The 21298-nt window shown below is 39.1% G+C and overlaps 1 protein-coding gene across 1 annotated transcript; it reads right to left on the bottom strand.

Moving 5' to 3' along the window:
- Positions 1 to 38: 38 nt before the first annotated feature.
- On the bottom strand, positions 39 to 19923 carry LOC126648330 (ceramide transfer protein-like; the record flags this gene model as incomplete). The annotated part of the gene is made up of 11 exons (XM_050331151.1): positions 39 to 543; positions 1956 to 2092; positions 3049 to 3178; positions 3636 to 3764; positions 6219 to 6289; positions 6403 to 6535; positions 11614 to 11709; positions 16609 to 16683; positions 17268 to 17360; positions 18271 to 18357; positions 19786 to 19923. Coding segments are annotated over 10 exons (1080 nt in total), but the record flags the coding sequence as incomplete, so codon positions are not given.
- Positions 19924 to 21298: the final 1375 nt, after the last annotated feature.

Raw genomic sequence — 21298 nt, 5'->3', positions numbered from 1 at the left:
CCCCACAGATCTCTTTCCATGGGGATGCTCTCCAGCCTCCTGTTCCCCAGTCTGTAACATACATCCAGGGTTGCACCGTCCCAGGTGCAGAATCTGGCACTTGTCCTTGTTAAACTTCATATAGTTGGTGATTGCCCAGCCTTCTAATTTGTTGAGGTCTCTCTGCAGGGCCTCTCTGCCTTCAAGGGAGTCAACAGACTTAGTATGGCTTTGAGTCCTGCATCCAAATTGTTTATGAAGATGGTGAAGAGAACTGGTCCTAAAATGGAGGCCTGAGCTTTAAGATGGAGTTTTACTGAAATCCAAAAAGATTACATCAACTGGCTTCCCTTGATCAACTAGGTGGGTTACTTTGTCATAAAAGGAAATTAAATTTGTCAAGCAGGACTTTCCCCTTATGAAGCCAGGTTGGCTGTGACCAATGACTGCATTGTCCTTCAGGTGTTTTTCAGTACCTCCCAGGATAGTCTTCTTCATAATTTTACCAATCACTGAAGTGAGACTGACAGGCCTGTAGTTTCCAGGGTCATCCCTCTTGTCCTTCTAGAAAATTGTGACAATGTTAGCCAGTGTCCAGTCAACTGGGACCTCTCCAGGTTCCCAAGACCATTCAAAAATCATTGAGAGAGACCTTGCAATGACATCAGCCAGTTCTTAGAGTACTTTTGTATGAATTCCATCATGTCTCATAGACTTATAGGGATCCCGGTGGAGCAGTAAATCCTGCACAAGTTCAGGGATGACTGTGAGTTTATCATTGTCACAGTCATGGTCCTCCAGCTCAGGGTTCTGTGGGTCCCAGAGCCCATCATTGGTATTGAATTCTGAGGCAAAGAAAACATTAAACATCTCTGCTTTGTCTATGTGCCTGTTTGTGAAGTGACTGACCTCATCAAGCTACAGACCAATGTTATCTCTGATTCTCTTTTTGCTGTTAACATATTAAAAAAAGCCCTTTTTGCTGTCCTTCACAATGCTGGCCAGCTTGAACTCTAATGGAGTTTTGGTTGCACAAATTTTCCCCTACAGCAGCAAGCAGCATCTCTGTAGTCCTCCCATGTCACCTCACCTTGTTTCCAATGTCCATACACTTTCTTTTTTTGCCTTAACTCCAAAAGAAGATCACTGCTCAGTCAAACCAGCCTTCTGCCTTGCCTGCTTGACTTCCGACATTTGGGAATTGCCTGCTCCTGTGCTCTTAGGAGGTGGTGCTTAAAAAGTGACCAGCATTGATGGATTCCAGCACCTTCAAAAGCATTTTCACAGGGAAATTTACTCACTAGTTCCCTGAGCAGCCTGAAGTCTGCTCTCCTCATGTCCAGAGTTGAGGTTTTGCTGGTACTTTCCCTCCTGTCAATGGAGATTTTAAACTCAATTGCCTCATGGTCACTCTGGCCAAGATGGTCACCAATCTCCACTTCACTCACAAGACCCTCTCTGTTAACAAGCAACAAATCAAGAAGGGCATCTTTCCTAGTCAGCTCATTTAGTACCTGTACCATGAATTTATCATCCAGGTGTTTTAGGAATCTCCTGGACATGTTTGTACCAGCTGTGTGGTGTTCCCAGTTAATATCTGGCAGGTTGAAGACCCCCATAAAGACAAGGGTGGTTGATTTAGAGGTGTCCCTTAGTTCCTTGAAGTCATCATCCTTGCTGGGTAGCCTATAGTAGACCCTCACGCTTTATTTGTTTGTCCCTTAATCCTTACCCAGAGCCTCTCAACTGCACCATTGCCAACTGTAAGCTCCATACATTCCAGTCCCTGCATTACATACAATGCTATCCCCCCACCTCACTTGCCCTGCCTATCCCTCCTGAAGAGTCTATAACCATCCACATATATTAAATCTAAGCACTGAATTAATGCTAGAAAGACATTTCTAGATTGCCTACTTCTGTTTGGCCTTAAATATTTACAACAGTAAATCAAGAATAAAAAAAAGAATTTATACCTGCTAATATTAGAATAAAATAGGTTTTCCTGCCGTTTTCTCTTGCACATATGTTGTAAAACGCTTTAAGAATTTTGGATATTCTCGTTTTGCCACTGCCCGTAACACTGATGCTGGTGCCCATCCTCCTGGGTTCACTATGAGTAGACAGGAAACCAGACATTGAAATACAACAAATCTTCTAAAAGTTAAAAAAGAAAATTTAACTTTGCATTCCTGCAATTCTTTCTGAAGTAACAGAAAAGAATATTCAGCAGAATTTACACCCTTAAATCTTGTCTTGCAGCACTTTCTACTCTAATTCAGTTCAGTTTTACAATGTTACTATTTAGAAAACATTAAACATGATGTGTTATGTTTTGGGATTGCCCAAATGAAAGACTATATTCTTCAAGTACTTCCCAAAAACAACAGAGAGACTCAAGCTACTTCTAATTTCAAAGAAAATAGAACTCAAGTCTTAACTTTTCAATAATTGCTGCATTTGCCTGCAGAATTGCTACATAGTCAGTCTTACAAATTATTTTTAAAGCACTTCAAACAAAATTTGATCTGATTATAAAATATGCTTAAAGTCACAGGTCAAGTACTTTGCTGAAAAAGATGCCACTTCCCATATAATCACAGCTCAGAATTTGTCAATGAAAATATATTTTTTAAATAATTATGAAACTTCTGAACAGGAAAAAAGGAACTTACCCCAGAGTTTAACATCATACAGTATTATTTGTAAAGGTTTTAATACAAGTTGTATCACTCCTATATGGCAAAGATTTACTGAACCCAATTTTCAGACTGTGATTACTTAGTAAGCCATGTAATAGGTGGTCAAAAATAATAAGCAGGTGAGATACTCAAGGTGTTTTGCAGCTGCAGCAGAGGAGATAACAGGTATGAGGTTCCAATACTATAATACACTGCTTAATATTGGGTACAGTCATTAATTCGAGTCCTTGACCATAAAGACCACAAGTGTGATCCTATATATAAATTTAACAGAAAACTGCATCAATCTTTTTTTTTCCAGTATTCAGCTCCCCAGAAATAGCATATATTAATATATTAATGTTGTACTGAAAAATTTTAGACTTACCATTAGCTACATATGTAATCTTGCATAGGATATTGTCCCTGCCTATTTCCTTGTTCCCCTCTGGTGGGCTTACTAAAGTCTGACAAATCATAGCAATATTTATTTTGGCACGGACACAACGATTGGTCAGCTGTCAAAAAAAAAAAAAAAAAGCAACATTCGTAAACTTCAAGTTAGGTGTATTTCGGCATACTTGACTTCTAATATTTTAATTTAGTATAAAGTCTAAGACACTCCAAAAAGTTATGTTTCAGTTATACAAGCCTACCCCCATGTCTGACAATACTGAGGAGTTATTTATTTGATTCTATATGAAGGAACCTCAATTCTTTAAAATGTTTTCACCAGAAATTTTGCTTCCATTTTTATGCAACACCTTAGATCTGCCAACTGTTGAGATAAGGTAACAAAGTTTTTGGCTCAAAATGCCTTCATCAGGTCATTGTATCATCTGGTATAAACAAACTGTATTTTTGCATATCACCCCCTTCTCCCCCCTTCCCCCCAGTATTGCAAGAGCATCACACCACATAATAGAAAAATGGTATCTTTAAAACAGACCTTGATATAATGAAAATAATACTTACAGGAGCACTGTCATGTTCCACAGAGAAATTGCAAACAATCCATGTTTCAGGATCATTTTCACTGAATGCTGGTATCTTTCTGATGGCAGACAAATACAGTACATCCCTTTGAGAAGCTGGCCACACTCTCTGCAGAGAGACACCTGAATATAAGTTTTTCCAGTTTTGTAAATTAAATACTTACTATCTTTAGACAAAGGAAAACAACAAACAGGTCAGTCATGTTATTAAAGTAAAAAAGTTTATTCAAGTTAGTAATTTCATGCAATTTTCAAAACTGAAACAAAACACAAGTGTTGTACAGATGTGTATCAGGTTATATGGCTATACTTAGTTTTTAAAAGTTAAGGCAAAAGTTTAAGGCCTTTGAAAGGTAGGGACCAAGTTGCAATGACTTTTTCAGTATGTGGTAGTTTTAATCTAGGCCTTCCTTGGTGACCAGTTTGTAACCAAGGAAGTGGCCATGTACCCAGGATTCCATACGATTTTTACATAAACCAGGGTATAAATAAGAAGGGAGGAGAGGTCTTCGGTCTCTTCTCTTCTGGCAAGGTTCGGGAACAGTGGGTCCTTGCGTTGGTCTCGCTTATCTAAGGCTGAGGTCTGCAGTGTCCACTGACCTGCCACGTGGAGGTTTGGAGAGTGCTGGTCGTGTCTGCCAATCCTGCTTTTCTAAGGGACGTGGTGAGATTTATTTTGCTAGTTATTAGTATAGTTCTCGGGTTTGATTGTGGATATCTATTCAGTGTTCCTTTTTGTCCCTTTTGGTCCCTTTTTCCCCTTTCCCTTTGGGGGGTGTTTGAATTCCCTTCGCTGTGTACATAGTATTTTAATTGTATATAACTGTAGTATACATAATATATATATTTTTATATAACTAGTTTGATTTCGGGTTCTTCAATTTGCATAGTTTTTTTCCTTTGCCCTGGGGGAAGAAGGGAGGGGGAAGGGGGTTGCTACTGTGAGTTCGAGCATTTGGCAGGGAGTCAGGTCCGAACCATCACACAGTAGACAACCAGGAAGAGTCACTTCCCCTCCTCTCAATCTCAGGTTTACACTTTAATAAATACTTTTACGCTACAAACTAAAGTAGTGGTTAAGTATAAATAGATGCATCTACAGTTATTTATGTCTCCATAAATATGGTGAGAGTGCAAGAAATATTTATAACAAATATTATTTCAAAAAGTTACTATTTTAGTGAGACAGAAGCCATTTACCTGACACTCAGTAGGGGTAAAAAGCCTAGTTTTTACCAGGTGTGGTGGTTTTAATCTAGGCCTTCCCTGGTGACCAGTTTGTAACCAAGGAAGCGGCAGTCTTCCCAGTATTCCATACGATTTTTACGTAAATTGGGGTATAAATAAGAAGGGAGGAGAGGCCTTCGCTCTCTTCTCTTCCAGTGAGGTTTGGGAACAGTGGGTCCTTGCATTGGTCTCGCTTATCAAAGGCTGAGGTCTGCAGCGACTGCTGGCCTGACACGTGGAGGATTGGAGAGTGCTGGTCGTGTCTGCCAATCCTGTTTTTCTAAGGGACATGGTGAGATTTGTTTTACTAGTTATTTTACTAGTTCTTGGGTTTGATTGCGCATATCTATTTGGTGTCCCTTTTTGTTCCCTTTTGCCCCTTTTTTCCCCTTTCCCTATCCCTTCGGGGGGGTATTTGGATTCCCTTTTACTGTCTACATAGCATCTTAACTGTATATAACTGTAATATACATAAAATATATATTGTTATATAACTAACTTGATTTCAGGTTCTTCAGTTTTGCATAGTTCTTTGCCCTGGGGGAAGAAGGGGTGGGAATTGCTGCTGAGGGTTTGAGTATTGCAGATAGCCAGGTCCGAACCATCACACCAGGACACAACACTCTGTGACTTTACAGTTCATACAACTGCCTTATTCAAAAATCAAATTCTGCTGTTACAGCAGTTTTAAGGTAACCACATTACCAGTAGAAAAAAAATAGAAAATTTTAATATTTGAGTATACTAATACTTGTAATCATGCAAGATTAAAGATGAATGTGTACACCTAATTTTTAATTTTTTAGAACCTGTTAGGTTACAGTTATTTGGTTATAAGTCAAATGAACATTTTAGTAAAGCTACATCATAACTGGTTGGGGTAAAAAACCATAATGAAGTTAAAAGAACAAATGTTGTACCAGGACACCTCATAATGCAAATGCAGATGTCAACTAATCATGGTCAACAATAGCTTGCATTATTGCAACAAAACATATGATACAGGGGTATGGGTTTCTTCCTTGTAGTCAGTGTCAATTTATTGCTTCAGTTTTCTTGAGATGATCCTTGTGTTGCTGCCAGTGATATACTTAAGAGATTAAAAACAGTCCTCATTTGTTATTACAAGCTCTATCAGATACATATACAACCAATTATGCTATCAAACCAAGTTTGAAAAATTTACAAAGTTGCAGTTTAATAGAGAACTTGTTCTGAACTGTTGTTCTGGATAAGATTTTAAGTTGTTAAGATGTTAAAGTATTTCAGAATAGATTAGAACACATATGCCCCAGACTGTCGCACTAGGGTACGTATAGAGGTGGAATGTTATTACCTTATGCATTTGGTAAACGATGATGGCATTATCAGCTAAATTTTCCACAACATGGAAATTTTCAATTGTTGCTAAAGGGGAACGGAAATAAAAATGCATCAGTAAACAAGCACAAATATTAGGTCAGTGCTATAAACTGCATGATTACTGATAAACATGCAAAGCTTAAGAAATTATTCCTTACTTTCCCAGTCATTACGAACATCGACATTCCAGAAGTAGTGGCAAACTTCATGTCCTGTTACCCCTTTAACGGCATGCGTTGCTTTCAAAGGATCTAAAACTATTCCATTCTCTTCCACCTCTCTTCTGTACACCTATGGTCAAATACAAAGAAAGAAATGCAGAAAAATTGTCAAAACTGTTCATGTCTTAATTATTTAAAATTCCACCAGCTTTGATAAAAACTGTCATAGGTTTAAAAAGAGATGTTGGAATTTTTTTCTTTCCCTAGGGTCCTGTCCCCGTCTGTCCCCCATCTGTTTCTTCTGGGATGTGGGGAGTCAGGGATGGGGGGAGACAGGGAGGGGGTGGGGATGGAGCAGAGCTGCACATGCTGGGCAGCGCAGGAGCGGGGAGGGGGGAGGTCTCCCGGGGAAGAGCAGTTGCTGCAGGGACAGCTGGGGAAGTCCTTTGTTTGGGGGTTTTTGGGTTTGGTCCGCCGACCAGACAGAGTTGGAGCCCGGGTTCGGCCACCTCCTTTTCTTTTCCTGAGATGAAGGGGTTTTTTTCCCCACGGGACACTTCGTGAAGGACGACTGAGAGAGAGAGATCAACCCATCTCAGAGGTATTCTGCCTTCAGACTGCCTGTGGGAAAAAGGACTTTTTTTTCAGTGCTGTCTGCGAGCACACGTGGCTACGAGCAGTTGTTGAACTGCTGGGACAGTCCTGCCTCTCCCCCTACCCAGGTTGCCACGGGTTTCTCCCCCCCCACCTGGGGAATTGGGACTTTGTTTTGTTTCTTCTGAAAGTTTTTGATTGCACCATTTGTTGTTTATTCAGATTTTGTTAATAAAAACTGTTTCTTTTCCACACTTCCACCTGAAGTTTCTTCATTTCTAAGTTGTAATCTTGTTAAACTAAGACAAAAACTTACCCAGAAGACTAACAAATTACTAATTTACCATGTCAGTGTTCTCTGGTAACTACCAATGCAGATGTTCTTGCATGGCACTTCGCATGAAAATACCAGTACTTTGAAAATTTCTACTCCAAAAATGATTCAGAGAATCAGAATATCATGAGTTGGAAGAGACCCACAAGGATCATTGAAGTCCAATTCCTGGCCCTGCATAGGACAACTCCAAGAATCACACCATGTGTCTGACAGTGTTGTCCAAACTCTTCTTGAACTCTGTCAGGCTTGGTGCTGTGACCACTGCCCTGGGGAGCCTGTTCCATTGTTCAACACCCTCTGAGTGAAGAACCTTTCCCAACTATCCAACCTACACATTCCCTGACAGAGTTTCATGCCATTCCCTCAAGTCCTAACACTGGTCACCAGGGAGATTGGTGCCTGCCCCTCTGCTTCCCCTCTTGAGGAAGTTGTAGACTGAATGAGGTCTCCCCTCAGTCTCCTCCAAGTGAAACGAGAGTAAGGCCTAAAAGAGTTAACTGAGATATCTTGCTCTGTTGAGAAAAGACCCCCCTCCCCCCGATACCCACTCTGCTTGTACTGCTAAGAAAAACTTGTTCTGTTCTGCTTACTGGACTTAAACCTAAGAAGAATACCAGAAATGCTGTACAGTCAACCTAGAGGCCATAAATTAAGCTAAGGTAGACGTTTGGATAGGAGAAATAGGCCTGGAGCCAAAGTTTTTTCCAAGCATCAGTGAACGGGTCAAGAACAATAGAAAGATAGAAAGGTCAAAGCAAGGAAGAAGAGAAATAGACCCCCCATTTGAGGAGGAAGGCCGGAACGACCACTACCAAGAGAAGACTCTGGAAAGCACCACCCTAATTTCTGCCCAAACTCTGCCTATTATCACTATGCATGATTAGATGTTGTAATCACATGAATATGTATGTTAAGATGTTGTAATCGTGGAATTAGACTGCATAAATTACCCTGTTTTGCATCGATGCCTTTGAGCAAGTTTGTCCAGCACAAGCTGGCTTGCTCCCAACGTTGTCTAAATAAATACCTTGCTGCCTAAAGAAAAAAAAGTCTCTGAGCAGTTTACATTCCAAGCTTTTTCAGCATCACAGGTTGAACAAACCAAGTGACCTCAGTCACTCCTCATATGGCTTCCCCTCTAGGTCCTCCACCATCTTTGTAGCCCTCCTTTGGACACTTTCAGATAGCTTTATATCTTTCTTATATCGTGGTGCCCAAAACTGCACACAGGAGGTGAGGCTGCACCACTGCAGAGTAGAGCGGGACAATCACCTCCCCTGATCAGCTGGTGATACTTTTCCTGATGCACCCCAGGACACAGTTGGCCAACCTGGCTGCCAGGGCACTGCTGACTCATATTCAAGTTGCCATCGACCAGGACCCCCAGGTACCTTTCTGTGGCACTGCTCTCCGACCTCTCATTCCTCAGTCTGTACATACACCCAGGGTTGCTCCGTCCCAGGTGCAGAATCTGGCACTTGCCCTTGTTAAACTTCATACAGTTGGTGATTGCCCAGCCCTCTAATTTGTCGAAGTGTCTCTGCAGGGCCTCCCTTGCCTTCAAGAGAGTGAACAGCTCTTCCCAATTTAGTGTTGTTGGTAAACTTAGTATTCCTTTGAGTCCTGCACCCAAGTCATTTCTGAAGATGTTGAAGAGAACTGGGCCAAAGATGGAGCCCTGTGGAACCCCACTAGTGACAGGTCACCAGTCTGATTTTACTCTGTTCACTATTATCCTTTGTGAATGACCCATCAGCCAGTTCTTCACCCACCACATGATGTGTTTATTCAGCTGTGTGCTGAACATTTTGTCCAGAAGGATCTTGTAAGAGACAGTATCAAAAGCTTTACTGAAATCCAAAAAGATTACATCAACTAGATTCCCTTGGTCAACTAGGTGGGTTACATTGTCATAAAAGGAAATTAAGTCTGTCATGCAGGACTCTCCCCTCATGAAGCCAAGCTGACTGTGACCAATGACTGCCCTGTCCTTCAGGTGTTTTTCAGTACCTCCCAGGATAGTCTTCTTCATAATTTTACCAGTCACTGAAGTGAGACTGACAGGTCTGTAGTTTCCAGGGTCATCCCTCTTGTCTTTCTTGAAAACTGGGACAAGGTTAGTCAGTGTCCAGTCAACTGGGACCTCTCCAGATTCCCAAGACCATTCAAAAATCACTGAGAGAGGCCTTGTAATAACATCATCCAGCTCTTCGAGCATTCTTGGATGAATCTCATCAGGCCCCATAGAGTTATACGGATTCAGCTGGAGCAGTAGATTCTCCACAAGTTCAGGATCAACTGTGAGTTTATCATTGTCACCGTCATGGTCCTACAGTTCAGGGCAGGGGGACCCCCTTAGCCCATCATTGTTGTTGAAGACAGAGACAAAGAAAGCATTAAACATCTCTGCCTTGTCTTTGTCCCTGTTTGTGAGCCTAAAACACTGACAGAAGCAGAGCGTGCTCTGTCATTGCCTGCTGTTTGCCTTTGTTAGAACTGCAAGAAGAGAATTTTTTTGGTTGTTCAAATAACTGTGAGTTGGGGGACAGCAGCACCTGCATGCAGTAGTGAGAATGGGTTAGTATTAAACGTGTCGTTGCAACGTTGTTACCACGCACCATAAGGCACGCCACCTCCGACCCTAAATAAACAAGTGCCTAAGACATGCCCGGTGAAGAGATCGAAGACACGTCACGGGATCGGAGAGGGGGAAGGTGTGTGTGTGGGGGGGCGCCGCGCAGAAGATCGAAGGCACGAAAACCTGCCTCCCACACTCGCCGCGGGGATACACCGCAGTCGCCACACTCGCAGAGCAGCTGCGGGACTTCCTCCCACATTCCGGAGATGGTAAACATGTTGAGTTGGGAAGAGGTCGGAGCTGTGCCGCACAGACTAAGGAGGGAAACCCTGCCCCCCCCGCCCCTTTCCCCTCCGCGGGCATGCACATGCCGCTGCCCACACACGAGCCGCGCCCCGGCACTACCCGATCAGCACCGTGACCAGCCTGGTCGGACCCAGGGCCTACACACGCTTCCGGAACTCTACTTACACCGCAGAGACAAAAGACCTGAGAACGACCGGACAGAGACCCCCCCCCCATCACCAAGGATGAGATCCAGCCCAGAGTTCATGGTGGTGGTAATCTCTTTCCTGTGCTTCTTGTAATTATTCTTAGCTTTCCCCACTTTGATCTATTTTTCTTTCTTTCTCTCTCTACCTTTTTTTATAGTTAATAAAGTTGAACTATCATTTTGGATACCAACATTTGACCTCGTTTGTGTCTTAATCTCGCTTTCCTCCCTGCATTTATGGATAAAGGCACACTTTGCCTCTCTATACCTAAGTGGGTTGGAACAGTGAGGTGACCGTCCTCATCCTGTAACAGACCGATGTTATTTCTGCATTACCTTTTGCTATTACTGCATTTTAAAAAGGTCTCTTTATTGTTCCCCACATTTCTGACCAGATTCTACTCCAGTTGAGCTTTCACCGCACAAATTTTCTCCATACAGTGGCAAGCAGTATAGCATCTCTGTAGTCCTCCCATGTCACCTGACCTTGCTTCCAATGTCCATACACCTTTTTTACCTTAGCTCCAAGTCTTCTGGACCTGTTTGTACCAGTTGTGTGGTTAACATCTGGCAAGTTAAAGTCTCCCATAAGGACAAGGGCAGTTGATTTGGAAGTGTCCCTTAGTTCTTTGAAGAATAATTTATGGGCATCATCATCCTGGTTAGGTGGTCTATAGTAGACTCCCACAATGACACCCGTGTTATTTGTTTGTCCCTTAATCCTTACCCAGAGGCTCTCAACTGTTCCATTGCCAACTGTAAGCTCCATACATTCCAGTCCCATCCATTATATATAATGCCATCCCCCCCCACCTCACCTGCCCTGCCTATCCCTCCTGAGTTAAGCTACCTTATTTATCACTATGCACAAGAATTCGTACAAGCACAGTGGAGTAGCCGACAGTAACTTACTACCATATAACATTTTCATACATTGAATTTACACACCATGTTGATACAAAGCTTTAAGTAGAAAATGAGAAAGGAATCAATAAAGACAAAGCTATTGCAAGTATTGCATAAGATTTTGCTGAATATATATATTAGAAGTTGTAGCTCTTGTGATGTCCAGTCCTAATTAAAACAATGCTATTCTCAGAGAGAAGTTTTAACAGCATAACTTACTTAGTAATAGTATTCAAAGAGAATAAAAATATCTGTCTTCACAGTATATCGTCTTAAATAAGCATAAAACCAAATGCTTACCTTCATTTCTCCTTCTTCTACCACTAGTTGCCAATTGGCATCTCCTCCTACATCTTGCAAGGAATATGTCATATGGTTTTGTACCATTTCTTCCACCTTTAAAGGAAAAAAATACGCATTTTTAAATCATTCCTTTCATCTTCTTGGGCAGGGGACTGTACAGTATTGGAAGCCATAAGTCAATACTTCAAATCCTGTGCAGGAGCTGAACATGGACAACAGAGCCTTCTATTACAGGTTAAGATCAAACAAATACTTCTGGCCTTCAGAAGCAAAAGCCAAAATCTTGATTCGACTTCCAACTTCATTGTTTACGGGTACTTCCCTGTCCTTCCTTTGCACCTTTAAACTGTCAAAACTCACAATTTCTACCTAAGACAGTTTTATTTCAGCATATAGGAAATTACTTCCAGTATATTCAAATAGAATTACAATGCATTGTAAGACTTGAAAGCCAGTATTCAAAAAGTTGATGGAGAGATGACAAACAAGATCTAAAAAGGTGAATGCATATCAAAAGTTATATTGAAACAACAGTGAAGGAAACAGTCATGAGAAAAGCATGCTTATTCTGTTTCATTGGCATCTTTGTACAGTTGCCAGTTAGAAAAACAGAACAGAAATGCTTACATTCAAAAATATTATGATGATGCAGAGACTCCACTATTATTAAATATGCATTTAAAAATTACTTAGCAAGACAGTTGCATGCTTTTCTTAAAGGTCAAATATTTGATACATTTTTTTCAAGCTATGTGAATACCTTTTTTTGTTCCAAACAATGTGCATGAAAATGGAGAGTGGGACAAGAAATGAATTTTTATTTTAAATCTACAGTCTTATTATATGGTTCTTTTGTGTCTGTCTCCCCCATTTCCAAATCCTATTCTCCCCTAAATAAAAACAGAGACAAAAATATAAACTATCCATTGCTGTGTAATGTTTACAAGTGCTGAAAACAATTTAATAACTTTTTCCACCTAAAAGGTAGGTGACTACTAAAACTCATCACAGCAAATGTCTATGTAATTGATACTATTTTCCTGAATCACTAGAAATATCTTTTTTAAAAAGGAAAAGCATTGCAAGTACAAGTTTGTCAATTGACCAACATACAGATTAGTCTAAGATGTGTATAGTCCCAAGATTAATAGCCTGAACCTATGTGGTTTTTGTACAACTGGAAGAAAAAAAAAAGAATCAAGTCAAAATCCTCAAAGTACAACATACAAATAAAATTCTTTTGAGAGAAATGCTACTTTATCTTATTTTAACTATAGAATTCTCTACAGAAACCAAGTTAACAGTTCAGTTTTGGGGGTTTTCTTTGTTTTCTTTAATTTCTTTTTTAGTTATAATGAACTATAAACATCTATAACATTTGTGTTTCTGCTTTTAGAAAGACCATCTTTTCCTGCCACTTACAGGTTTCCTACCAAATATTCTTCCAATTATTTTTTTTCCCGTGATACGACACAGTACAATCTGATAAAGGATGATCAAAATACAAAGCAATAATACAAGTTGCTTACTAGCTAATTTTTAGATAGAACTAGGATAGAGCCTTGCTTACTGATGCTAACTCACAGACAGGATATAGGTAATTTTATAATGAAGACTTTAGCAGGAACAGAAAACCTTAGAGTTTAGATAAGGGGCTTTGAAGCTCATGAGAAAGAGACCTTGAAGGTTGATAAAGAGAAACTCCTGAAGAAGATACCAGTTTTGAGTTAATTGGACAGTGCCAACTCAGCAGTTCTTAGCAAAGGTAAAAAGTTCAAGGTGAGGAAGACTTCTTACTTCATCCAAAAGACCCCCAAAGACCCCCAAAAGAAAACCCCAAGGGGGCAATCCAAGGTAGAGTTATAGGAGTGGTGTATGTTAATGATTTCCCCTCCCACTTTTCTGGAATTTGTTGACAGCTAATGCATATGTAACACAACTAATGTATATGTAATACAACTAATGTATATGTAACAGGATACTGCATAAAAGGAGTTGAACAAAGGCAATGGGTGTGCGTGATTGGAGGAATTATCCCCTATGCACCTGGTGCCATGAATAAACATACCTGCTTCAATACTCTTTGCGAGTTTTGGGTTTTGTTTCCGCAAGTCAAATCCAAGCCAGGTAAGAATGTGGGCTATTTAAATATTCAATTTACTAGCTCTAGGTCACACGTCTTTCGGAAAGGAATCCTCCCTATGCTCCCAACTTTACCTTTATTTCCTCCCTTAGGTCCTAATCTATTAGGGACGAAGCTGGCTTGTATGTGTTTGTTTTGTATTTTGTTGCTTTTTACTTTATGCTAAATGCAGAGGGAGGAGGATAATAGCAAAGAAAGAAGAGAATGAGGCATCGACAGGAGTATCAGAGAATCATAGAATATCCTGAGTTGGACGGAACTCACAAGGATCATTGAGTCCAACTCCTGGTCCTGCACAGGACAACCCCAAGAATCATACCATGTGCCTGAGATTACAATCTAAATAGTTTAGGGCCTTTGGAATTGTTCAGCATTTAGCCCCCTGACTTCCTCTGAAAACGTGAAAGGCATTTTTAGTTTTTCTCTCCCTGTCTCTCCCAATAAAGTTTCATTCTTGCTAATACATCTTTCAGACAGCTTCCCCTTAGGTTTGGGAAAGGAGAGGTATTATCATTGCAGCTTTCGGAGGAGAGTGAATGTTGTTTTTTGTTAATAAGCAATTACTTCTATTTGACCAAGCAATTGCAGTGCCTACAACTGCTTTATGCATACTACCTGTCCAAACTGTGATCTATCTGCTGGTCACTGTCAGCCTGCACCTATTTCAGGTACCACATTAGGCACAGAGTCAAGATTTACAGCTTCTTTCACAGTGGGATGGCCACACTATTACCTCTGGGTTCCTGGTAGACTACAGAAATGGTCTGCAAAAGTACCTCTATCCCATGCAGTCTTGGTCTGAACATTAAATGGGCATTCTTCATTTAAAAGGCCCTCAGAATGTCTCAATCTATTTTAAAGTCTGATAGTCCTTTGAAAGGAGAAAGTGATCTGCAATACATTTGCAGCATTTTAGGCCCACAACCTCCTACTCAACTGGCAGAGACAAATCAATGCCTTTCTGAAAGCACACTGAAGGACCAGCTCCTGTCAGAATATGTTCATGCTTCTCAATCTTAAAAACAAAGCTGTAAGTTTCTACTTGACCTTTTACTAAGATTTCCTTCATATAAATGAAGTCTAGAAGCAAGTCTTGTTTGTTCAGAATCAAGATTTAGCTTGCCTTTCCAAAAGCCAAATCCTCAGCCTGGGGACAGAAGACAATTTCCTAATAATAAGGTCTACAGCAGGTTGTCATCAAAAGGTGTGCTGCTTTTCTCTTCATGCTCTCAGTTGTCTTTTACCTGCTTGTTAGCTATCAATGAAGCTCCAGAGCAGGTGGAGCAACTTACTGAACTGGCAAGTTTGCTCTAGGGAAGATATGGGGAAAGAAGGGGGCAGAGGGGAGTAGGTTTCTTGTAAGTTATCAGGATCATTCTTTCTGTAGTGAGTCAGTTAACTTGAAATCACATTCTAAGACACTGTGTAGTAGTTTTTACATAGTATAATCCCTGCAACTGCTGGAAAGAGCAACACCTTGACCCCATAATCCAGTCCATTTAACCCTGAACTTTAATGTCAATTTGCATTATTGTGATAAGGACCTGGTCAACCTCAGACTTGTTTTTAAGTGATTAGGTTTTCAGCCACACTAGTGGTCTGATACTCAGGTTTACCATATGGGTCCACAAATGTTATCCCAGGCATAAGAGATGAAAATGAAAAGGTTCAAGTATTTTAATGACTATGCGTTTCCCTTACATTGAACTGGCAATGTAGCCTGATAGACAACCAATTCTATCTTTAGAATCAAACTTGCTTTCTATTACTTGATTTCCCTCCTCCTCCCAAACAAAACCAAACTTGAATTACTAATGTGACTACTGGAGTACCAGTAGATCAGACTATCAATGTTGTGCAATATGACTCACAAGTCCTTAAGTGTTAGGGTTCTGCTCACAAAGCTGGTGGCAAGGTATGCAGGTAGTATGATACCAGGTTCTATTAATCAAAAGAAAATCCATTCCTTCTATTTGAAAAAGCAGTCTGTTTGCAGTGTTAGTTAATAATTTAAAACCAAACAAACCTCAAAACAACAGATCCCAGAAGGAAGACCCATATTCACAATCATATGGACCACAGTAGAAGGAAAGTAATGGCATGAATGCTATGTCTGAATTATTCTTTTTTTTGAGAATAAAGACAAAACACATGAACTTACTTATGTAATTCAACTCTAAACTGTGATCTTCAGAACAAGCAGCTAGAGTAATTTTGTACATTACTCGAATATGTCACTACAACTAAATTCACTTATTCAGGATGTCAGACATTTTCTGAAGGATAATTGAATATATTGGAATTCTTCAGTAAAAGTTCTCATATCCACAATCTCATTTTTTTAACAACATACTTTATGACCTTTTGGTAATAAAACTAGTTGTAGAGATAAATAATTATAATAGAGAACCTAAAAATTTGGTATCTTAAAGTTATTACAAGTGACAACAAATTTTAAAGACAAAATTAAACCTTTGATTTAAAACCACAAAAAACCTATTTAATTTGAAGCAAAGACCATCTCCAGCCCATGCAAAACAGATGTTATTTTATTACTTTTATTATAATCAGAAATGCAAAATTTTCAAGTTGTAGGTATTGTTATTAAAGCTACTGAAATTGATCCAACCATTTCACAAGGTTTGGGCCTCTGCACAAGTAATATGCATGCAAGCAGAATGTAAAAAGACAACCATTTAATATAGAAATAGATAACTCCTTTTCTTTGGTCCCAACATACTAGTTTAAAGCAAACAGTGATTTATATGCAACAAAAAACCCAGGTTCTAGAGAAGAGGATGAAATGCAGCAAAGATACGCAACCCCCACTCTACACATTAATACAGTACCTGGGCGCTGAATCTGTGAACATCAAAGGCACTGACTAGATCAATGGAAGACATGGAGGAAGAGCGACTATAGGGCTACCAGAGACAGACAAAGAAAAAACCAAGTAATCAGAACAAAGGCACAACAGAGCATTCAGTACCAACTTGTAAGCACAAGATAATGAAGAAAATGAAAACAAAAGCACCATAAGCAGCAAGCACAGCAGCAAATGCTGATTTCATGCACCTATTATGTATTATGCTTCCAGTGCTGCACTAAAAAAGGTATAGTGTTTCCATCAACACTAAAAAAAGTCAATTGATCCTAATGCAAGAGACTGGATTTTTTTTTCCATCAATTGTATGAATTTTGGTGAAGGTATCTTAAAAACACCGAGGTTAGCAAGTTGGGGTTTTTTTTCTTTAATATATTTTCTAACTGACCACCTTGATACAAATCAAGAATATTCTAAATAGATACTGAAATCAGGATTTTTTTAGCCAAGACAGAAAAAAGTCCTTCTCCAATTCCAACTACTTCAATTGAAAATGAGTAAACCACTGAAAGTTATACGAGAAACACCTAAAAAATAATTTTAAAAAATAAATCAGTCTTACCTATCCATATAAAATATACAAATATAGAAATTATCCAGAGGAGATAATGAGAAATATCTTACCTTTTGGACAAATCTATGAGTGCCCACAGCAGAATATGCATCTCCAGAAGGTAAGGATACTGGCCAGTATAATCTGACCTTTTCACTGTGGGACTGCAACAAAATAGGTTTAATTACTGGTAGTCAGCTGCTACTGGATGGACTATGAATGAGTGAGGCACCTTCAATCTATATAGTGGCTACAACTAGTGCTGTCCATGACAGACATGAAGTTGTCATCCTGCTGGAGTTCTCAGGAAGAAAATGGGCCTAGAGACTGAATTACCCATTCATCTATACTTCAAGGTATATTTCTATGTTAACCAAAATAGATTGGCAGCATTACATGTTGTATCCATGTAATAGTACAACAGTCACTCTAAACTTATACTTTCTGCTAAGACACCCCAACATAGATAAGCTCTGCTGGGTACTATATATCCACTAAAAAATTTTATAATTCTTAACCAAGTCAGTGTATTCATTATATTCATAAACCTAAAACCTTTTAAGACAAAGGAGGCACCACTTTGCTATTACCTCTCATTTTATACACTACTATATATTCTCATATTCTATATATTCCATCACACACATCTTATCCCTTTTTGATCCTTGTCACTGAAGTGTATTCAAGAAATGAGTTAGAGAAATAGCCAGACCCTACACAATTTTTAAACAAAACCAAGAATCAATAGAACTGTTTTTCCTATTTCACATACTGCTACAGTCAAAAGAAACTTAGGTTTTGAAAAATATCTGCAGTATTAGATATTCTTATTTGTACAGGGCATCAGTTACATGTTAACACTTATACTATCCTTTTCTATGCAAACTGTCAAGTCACTTTCTCAAAATTAGTGTTAAGCAATCATATTTAACTGTATAAATATTAAGTAGTGAATCCCACTTATAAGTGTCAGTATAAAATATCTAGTTTCAGGAGATGCACCCCAGGACTGATTAAGTCTCACAAGTCTTCCATGAAGTGCCCATCATTAACATATTTTTCAAGTATCAATACCTGTTCTTCCATTTTATCCTGTCTATCGAGAGCAGCTTCAACAGCATCAAAGAATTCTTCTTCATTAATCAGACTATTAGGCCCCTCCTAGAGCATAAGTAACAAAACTAGTTCAAAAGTTTGGAAATGAGAGCTCCACTTAAGTTCAATATTAGAAATAGCTATTTATGTATTATGCATATAACTGACAGAAGGAAATTTCTTTCATAGATCTTAAATATTTTCACCAATATTCTTATATTAGAATTCATCTGAAAACTCTATTTGTTAAATGAAGTTATTTTCTTTGACTACAATTTAGGGATAGGGATATAAACAAGCAAAAACCCCAGGAAACTGAAGACTGAGTAACAGTGTCAATATGCTTTGATATCAGAGTCAGGTCTTAATTACTATATATCTTCTCTTAAAAATGTTTACAGTATGTCAGTAAATATATTAACATAATTGTGTATTTAGATTCCTTCCAAGTATTCTAGTGCCTTAGGGTAAATTTCAGATATGTGCTCAAAGCACAACAAGACAAGACAAAATCCTGTGGATCACTACTGAAAATTCTTGGAAAGAACAGTTTAACAATAAACAGCAGGTAATTATTAAAAACTTATTTCCAGTAAGTAAAATGATAATTTAGGAAAACAAGGTTTACTGTTTTTATTGTATTGTAAAACAAACCAGTTCAGTAAATTTAAAAAATCTACTTTACAACAGGGATATCTGGGAGAAGCAACTGGGTTCATAATCAACTAGACAAAGTCCAGCTTCCTATCCATCTTTTTCTTTACAGTGCCTCAGTCACAATGGAGAACATAAGCTCATATAACCTTTTAAATATCTAAACATATTAATACTATTTCTCAGGCTATGATTTGTAAGTAGAAACCTGCTTGATTAATGTAAATGAAAGGGTCAAGTTCTTAAGTTATGCAAACTGCATTATAGGTGCATTAGTTTACATTATTTTTCAGAAGGTAGTTTAAGAACCTTAGACTTTGATTAAATAACCAAACTGAGGAGGAAGTTGATAAAACATGCAATTTAACAGATGAAGCAGAACCTAAAATCATTGAATTTATCAATACATTTCACGTGGCAGTGAAAAGTTAAAAATCAATTTAAATTAAACTTCAGATTCTAGGACTGCCTCTGCAGTCAGGGCTTTCATATTTGCATTACATATCTATACAACTGACTCATTAAAATGTAAGAGTACACAACTTGCAAATGAACAGTATAAAATGTAGAAAAAAAGAATTAAAAAGTCAGCAAAAATATCTGCAAGTAAAATACTTTAGACAAAAGCAGAATAAGGAAACCTGAGGTGAAGACAGACTTCTATTCTCAAAATAATGAATTATTTAGATTCTTCATTTAGTTTCAGTTTCCAAGGCAGAAAAACTGGTATGAACATGCTTGCACAGCCAAGACCTTGATTTACATGCACACTCCTTTGAGAAACAAACCAATCTTTAAAAGCCTTAGCATTTAAAAAAATTTCAAAAGTAGAGTTTGTACCTCATAGTCTGGCCCTCCAAAGTGGGACTTTTTCTTCAGTTCTGTCACAACTGTTTTGTATGCTTCTTCAACTCTTCTCCTTTTCTCTATCTCCTGTAAAATTACATTATCATTTGATGCAGCAAGAATGAATTGACTGATTAAGAGTCAGCATGCCAATAAATGGAATGACCAGTATAGATTTTATTCCCAAGTAACAATTGCAAAGATGCTGATTTTCTGATTTTATTTGAATGCATGCATTATATGTGCCCATATAGATGCATATATAATACAAAACTTGGGGAACTAGCTACCTTGAACATAACTTCTTTAAGTCACATGGAAGAAACTAGATCAGAAAGAAAAATCAGGTATCTAGTTTAATCATAGCTATTCATGGTTTGTTGAGGGTCAGTCCCACTTCAGTGTCTGATAAAATTATGGACAATATTCTGGGAGGTATCAAAAAACACCTGAAGGACAAAGTAGTCATTGGTCACAGCCAGCAGAGGTTCATGAGGGGAAAGTCCTGCTTGACAGACTTAATTTCCTTTTATGACAAGATCACCTATTTAGTTGATCAAGGTAAGCCAGTTGATGCAATCTTTTGGGATTTCAGTAAAGCTTTCGATACTGTCTCTCATAAGATCCTTCTGGACAAAATGTCCAGCCTGCAGCTGGATAAACACATCATGTGGTGAGTGAACAACTGGCTGACAGGTTGGGTTATACTAAATGGGGTTACATTAGGCTGTTGACCAGTCACTAGTGGGGTTCAAAAGGACTCCATTTTAGGACCAGTTCTCTTCAACATCTTCATAAATTACTTGAATGCAGGATTCAAAGGGATACTAAGTTTGCTGAAAACACTTAATTGGCTGACTCTGTTGACTCCCTTGAAGGCAGAGAGGCCCTGCAGAGAGACCTCAACAAATTAGAGGGCTGGGCAATCACCAACTGTATGAAGTTTAACAAGGGTAAGTGCCAGATTCTGCACCTGGGACGGTGCAACCCTGGATGTACACTACAGACTGGGGAACAGGAGACTGGAGAGCATCCCCATGGAAAGAGATCTGTGGGTTTGGGTTCATGGCAAGTTGAATATGAGTCAGCAGTGTGCCCTGGCAGCCAAAAGAGTCAACTGTGTCCTGGGGTGATCAAGCTCAGCATTGTGAACCAGTCGAGGGAGGTTGTAGGAGCAGCTAAACAAGACAACACCAGCCATCTGGATGACAGAAGAAGAAGAAGAAGAAGAAAATATTAAAGTAAAAATATTGTGGTCCTGAGCGAACCAGAGCTAAGATTACTGTGTGCGTGAAAAGAATAGCAAGGTCAAGCTGAAAAGCTGCTTGAAGCATGATTGTTCTTTGTGGTTGAAGGCAACCACAGGAGTATCTGTGTGGAATGTGTGCAGATAAGTAAAATCTGACCTGGTTTGATAGCTTGGATCCTTATTCTGTAGATAAATGGAGTAAGAAAGTTATAAGAGAGTTCTGCCTGGACAAAATCTATGTCCTGTGGATTCATTTGC

Source organism: Myiozetetes cayanensis, unplaced genomic scaffold (assembly GCF_022539395.1).
Source record: "Myiozetetes cayanensis isolate MyiCay16 unplaced genomic scaffold, myiCay2020 scf484, whole genome shotgun sequence".
Lineage (NCBI taxonomy): Eukaryota > Metazoa > Chordata > Aves > Passeriformes > Tyrannidae > Myiozetetes > Myiozetetes cayanensis.
The sequence above is the reverse complement of the archived record's forward strand: the minus strand, read 5'-3'. Positions and strand labels throughout refer to the sequence as shown.